The 6,000-nt window shown below is 34.7% G+C and overlaps 1 protein-coding gene across 1 annotated transcript in view; it reads left to right on the forward strand.

The window, feature by feature from the left end:
• Nucleotides 1-4,126, forward strand: part of SERPINI2 (serpin family I member 2) — a 31,147-nt gene extending 27,021 nt beyond the window's left edge. The window contains exons 8-9 of the mRNA XM_021702615.1: nucleotides 41-130; nucleotides 3,867-4,126. Coding sequence (XP_021558290.1) covers nucleotides 41-130; nucleotides 3,867-3,943 — 167 coding nt within the window. The 3' untranslated portion in view covers nucleotides 3,944-4,126. The remainder of the gene's footprint in view (nucleotides 1-40; nucleotides 131-3,866) is intronic.
• Nucleotides 4,127-6,000: the final 1,874 nt, after the last annotated feature.

Below are 6,000 nucleotides of genomic sequence, written 5' to 3' on the forward strand. Positions count from 1 at the left end.
TAATGTGCACATCTAAATAAGTATTGTCTCTTTTTCATAGGCATGCACATCCCTGTGATCATGAGTCTGGCTCAAAACCAATTTATAGCAAATCATCCATTTCTGTTTATTGTGAAGAATAACCCAACAGGTATCTTTTCTAGTATTCTCTGGGGGAACTGCTTGAGTCAAACAGACCTAGTTCTAGTCGCTATTTGTAATCTACATATCTGAGATCATTTATCCTTTCAATGTATTGAATCTGTTTCCATTTTTCAATTTATTCTTTCAGTGGGCTATTTAGTGAATGCCTCTTTTTATTCCAGGCATTGTATTTTAAGAGGTGACAGGGGCCTAAAATAGGGCATTGGTAGTAATAGCTGCCAACACAGCTATTATTATATGCTAGCGATTTTAAATACCTATCTCTAAAGCTAACACCATTCCAACAGGTTAGCTATTTGAGCAATGACAACATAGAAGCTCAGAGAGAAGTTATATAATTTGTCTAAAGTCATATGGCTGGAGAGTGGCAGAGTGGAAATAGGACTTGTTTGTCTCAGAAGTCAACTCTCCATGATGCGGCAAGAGGAATAGAAATGGGGAGTTGCACAATTGTGAAGGTTTCAGAGGTAAATTCCAAAAGAACAAGTGACTAGCTATATTCTCTGAGTGGGAGGGAGAGGTCAAATATAATTACAAATCTCCAGTGTGGGCAGTTGATGAAAGATGATGCAGTTAGCTACAAAAGGTAGAGGTAGGTGTGGATTGGACTGCATTTGACACAAAGGCAACATGTGGAGTATTTGGCCACATGCTCTGAACACAATATCAGCATCCCTAGAGACTGACAGTGTGAACTTGGGTGTTAGACTTGGCTCAAGTCCTAGCTCTGTTAACTAATGGTTGTAAGACAAGTCAATGATACTTCCTAAGCCCTATTTTCTCCACCTCCTATTTAAACATAATATTAGTACTCATCTCTTAAGAGTTAAAAGAATATATGAAGGCTGTAAAACCATGCCTGGCACGTACTGTTCATTATGAATAAGTCAATAATTATGAATGAGGGACTGATTGAATACATGAAGGAAGGAAGGAAAATGGAGAAGTTTGTATAAGTTGGGTTACATGGAAAAGAGACATAGTTAATTTTAGATCTGAATCTGTTAGATTAGCTAATGGTACTGATATTATTGTCCTCCTGAAGGATATACCACTCTCTCTTTTAAGGCTCCATGAAACCAATGCTGAGTGACCCTTCTGAAAGTTACATCTTGGAAACAATGAGATAGTTTTAGATATGCTGAGATTGCATTAACACAACTTCAATTCCAGTGGTGGATGTGTCAGTGTTAAAGGATATTCTGACTGTGTCATTTGATCTATGCATGCTTAACATTTGGATAACTCTAATTTCTTACAATTAGTATGTAATTACCGGGTATGGAGAATTGAAAGAAATGAAGCTGCATTGGACATCAATGCACCAGGAAATAATGGCGTTTAGAATAATGTTGTTGGATTCTCTGTTTATAAAGTTGATGATCAAGGCCATGTAATTGCTACCAGTTAAACAGCAGTGAAAATTCTAATCCCCAAATAATCCATTTATTTATTTATCTGTGATAATGCTTAACTATCAGAACTTAATGACAGTTTCTACTGTCTCATGATCTTTATTGTAATGAGACTTTCTAAACTAGGGTTACTCCCTTAAAGTATTGTTTAAAACGAATGGCTACTCATTTATCGGGGGCTGTATGTTGTTGCCATATAAAATGTAGAATGGGCCATTATCTTAAGATGATACGCATTCGGTGGTTTATTTATTTTTCTCTCACAAATGAACTGAGGAAATCATTGCAATTGACAAAAATGGTGCCTTAGCATAGCATAGTAAACTACTAAGTGGCTTAAAGCTTTACATAAAATATATTCATTTGACGATTACTGAAGTAAGAGGGTGAATGATTTTAGATTTAGTATAATCAATTTTTATCAGATTTAAAATTTTCTTTCGGTCAAACAGTCCTCTTGGGCAAAATCCAAACATTATTTGTATTTTTCTACCACGTTAGTTTTATATTTCAGTATATTTACCCAAACCTCTTACTAAGCTGAACTTCCAAGGAAATGAAGAACATTTTTTCTACTTTCAGGCTGAGGGGGTAGGCCAGTGTTGGAGACTTCCAAACAAAATTGTGAAAGATGCTATGTGAAATGTGCAATTTCTCAGAAAATGAATCATGATTCTGAAACTGACAGTAGTCCACACACAATAAAACAAATCGTGTTTAAAACTCTTTACGGTTTTGGGTTGAAAGAAGAAGCCGACTGCAGGATATACATTAAGAAATCTTTCTTCTAGGCTATTGGCTTTGGTTATGCTAGTGTATTTTAATATTAGGAAGTAAAAGTTGTTGTAGACATATATTGGTTAAATATGGAGGACACCTCTTTGAGAAGGGGGAATGTAGAGAAAAATGGAAACAATAATGATTTCTGCTTCAGCCTGCCTTTCTATCCATTGCTGTTATGTCCAGGGAGAGTTCACTAATCCATCCAATTTAATGGAGAGTAGATTGGTGACTGCATAAGGACTCCATTCAAAACGTGCTACTCCTTGGTCAAAGAAACAGATCGAAAAGACTGGGACAAATGGCTTTTATGTGATGTCTTACACTTCTGAGTGTTTAAAATTTTAAACTATTTTCTTCAATTATGAGTTCAGTTTCCATAAAAGTCACTTAAGGTATTTCCCAAATAATTCCAATAAGCATTTTAATGCCATAGAATTATAAATAGACAACAGTCATTACTGATTCCTATTGTGACAAAAGGCTATAATATACATCTTGGGAAAGTTATTTATGGGTTCCCATCTACCTGAAAAACAGGAGAATATGTTTTCTTTTTCTTGAAGTTATTCTGAGATTTTTGAGGCAAAGTATTATTGATTATAATCATTAAAAGAAAAAATCTGCTGGAGATTATGTCTATTTCCGTGTTACTGGCTCTTCTAGGACTCTCTGTCTTTGGGCCAAACAGTAAAGAGTTAATGGAAAAGGACTCTAATAATTATTACAAGTACATTTCAGTATAATTTTCATTAGCTTTAAAATTATGTAAAATTTATTTTATCACTTTTGAAATTCACATTTATTACATATATCTGTAAGGAACGTAAAAGTCAAGGCAACCCTTGGCATTGATCCATTCAAGCCACTTCTCTTACCCTAGTTGAAAAGAAAGGTGAATGGATTTTGACACATCCTTTATTTCTGTTTTGTCCTCTAGTTGTTAGTTCCTTTTTACTCGCAAACACAGAAAGGCTGGATTCAGGTGTTTACATTTCTGCTGTATACAATATCACCTCAGTGAGGTTTTGGAAAGCACTAGCAATAAAAAATATTATCTTTTGCCATAAGCTTTGCTTCAGAGCTGAAAGAGGACATCTGAGAAGCTGCTACCTTAACCCTAAGGGCTTATGTTACAGGCATAAAACGATGACTGCTAATGCCTTAAATTTGAACTCCACCATGTTCATCACGATTTCATTATGCTGTGTTTGCCCAAGTCTCTATATTTAGAAGAACACCTCTCTGCCACTTTATTTTTGCCTTCCTATATGAAAAACAGGACTAATGCATTTTCCATGACAAGCTGTTGTTGGTGTTAATTTACTTCATAAATTACCAGAAAATGATTAATAATGATATAATTATGTATTTTAGACAAAGGAGAGGGTTTTGCTGTTAGACGTTGCCTATTTATCTTATACAGAGAAAAAGACTAAATGATCTGTTAAAATATTCAGAAAGACTAATTATTGTCAACTTTTTTCTCCAGAAATTCCTAGTTGTGTTTTTTTTTTCTTTTCCTAGAATCAATTTTGTTTATGGGAAGGGTGACAAATCCTGACACCCAAAAGATGAAGGGAAGAGATTTAGATTCACTGTGATTGAAAAGAACAGCCTCAGAATATAAGATGATTCCTGAAAAATAGTTGATTGGCAAAATAGCATCATCGTGCAAGTATTTTCTACGTATCTTTTTCTGTTTTAACTGTACCTGTATTAATCTGTACTGATACAGACCTGTATTAATGAATAAGTGAAATTATTAATAAATGAATTTATTCATTAATGTTTCTGGTCCTAATGTTTATTCATTAATGTTTCTATATCAGTTTTATATATGAATCAAAAGCAGTGAACTTACATAAAATATTACTATTAATATGTTAGAACAATCTTGTCTAAGATATTTTGATACCAGATTTCTATCTTAGATATCAAAGTCTCTGTATTCCTAAAAAACTGGGCCATCTGACCCCCAGGCACAGCAGCATTATCCAGACCACGCAGAAGTAAGGTCAAGAGATAGAGTGGGCATGGTATGTGTCTCTCTGGGGGCCACTTAAGATAGAGAGATCTAGTATCCACGACAGCAGATGAGCTTTGAGTATTTTACTAATCTTTACTTAATCTTTTGTTTTGTTTTTATTTTAATTCCTATTAGTTAACATACAGTGTTATATTCATTTCAGGTGTACAATATAGTGATTCAGCACTTCCATACATTACCTGGTGCTCATCATGATAAGTGCCCTCCTTAATCCGCATCACCTATTGCATTCATCCCCTCACCCACTTCCCCTCTGGTAACCATCAGCTCGTTCTCTATAGTTAGGAGTCGGCTTCTTTGTTTGTCTCTCTCTCTCTTTTTTGATGAATGGATAAAGAAGATGTGAGATATATATATATAGAGAGATCGATATACATATATACATATATATATACACAGTGAAATATTATTCAACCATAAAGAGAATGAAATCTTGCCATTTGCTATGACATGAATAGAGCTAGAGTAACATGCCAAGTGAAATGAGTCAGAGAAAAAGAAATACCATATGATTTCACTCATATGTGGAATTTAAGAAACAAAACAAATGAGCAAAGGGAAAAATCTTAACCTAATCTTAACTCCATATATTAACATTTAATATTTGCCATTGTTTTAATACCTTTTGGGACATATCTATTTTCTGATTTATGCTTTAAACATATATAAGAAAGTAAAATAATGAGAACTTCTATAAAGTTTTCCCATGCATGAAAGTGACAGCTCAATTAGTGTGATTTAGGAAGCTGACCTTCCAAGATTTTATAACACTGAACTAAGGAAGTGTTAGAGCCAAGATTGTAATCTGTAAAGATTAAATGCAGAACCCTTTCTCTGAATACTCGGAAATGTCAGATCCAAATATTCAAAAGAATATTACATTCCAATGACTTGATATAACATGTTTCACACTTTTTCCGTTTTCATGTTAATGATGTAGAGTATCCTTTGGTTGGTTTGTCTGGCAAGTCTTAGCAGAGAATTTCATGATAATGGCTACCCATTGTTGAGCTCTAATTATGTGTCACACACTGAAGTAAGCACTTTATCTACATTATGTTAAACATACTAAAAACTCTGTGGGATAATATTACCCACCTTCCAGATGAAAAAACAGAGGCTCAAAGGTGTCATATAAACTAGTTAAGGACACATAGCAAATAAATATGGTGATCTTCACAGTATTTCCAAGTTTGAAGCCAAGACTATCTGAGTGAGAAGGCTGTGACCATAATCTCTGAATTATAATCCCTTCTACTTAAATCCTTTATTTTTTTTTTTTAGGATTTATTTATTTATTTTTAGAGAGAGAGAGAAAGAGAAAGAGAGAGCAGGGGGAGGGGCAGAGGGAGAAGGAGAGAGAGAATCCTCAGGCAGACTCCCACTGAGCACAGAGCCTGATGTGAGGCTTGATCCTAGGACCCTGAGATCATGACCTGAGCTGAAATTAAGAGTTGGCTGCTTAACCGACTGAGCTACCCAGGCACACCCTGTGTAAATCATTTAAAGTAGTGAAGGTCTTCCCCTGAAACATTGTGCTGTCTAGTCTCCAAAGTCTAGATTTCTGTCTACAGAAAAACCTAGAACAATACTCAAGACATTATGAAAACA

The sequence above is a fragment of the Neomonachus schauinslandi genome, chromosome 1 (genome assembly GCF_002201575.2).
Source record: "Neomonachus schauinslandi chromosome 1, ASM220157v2, whole genome shotgun sequence".
NCBI lineage: Eukaryota > Metazoa > Chordata > Mammalia > Carnivora > Phocidae > Neomonachus > Neomonachus schauinslandi.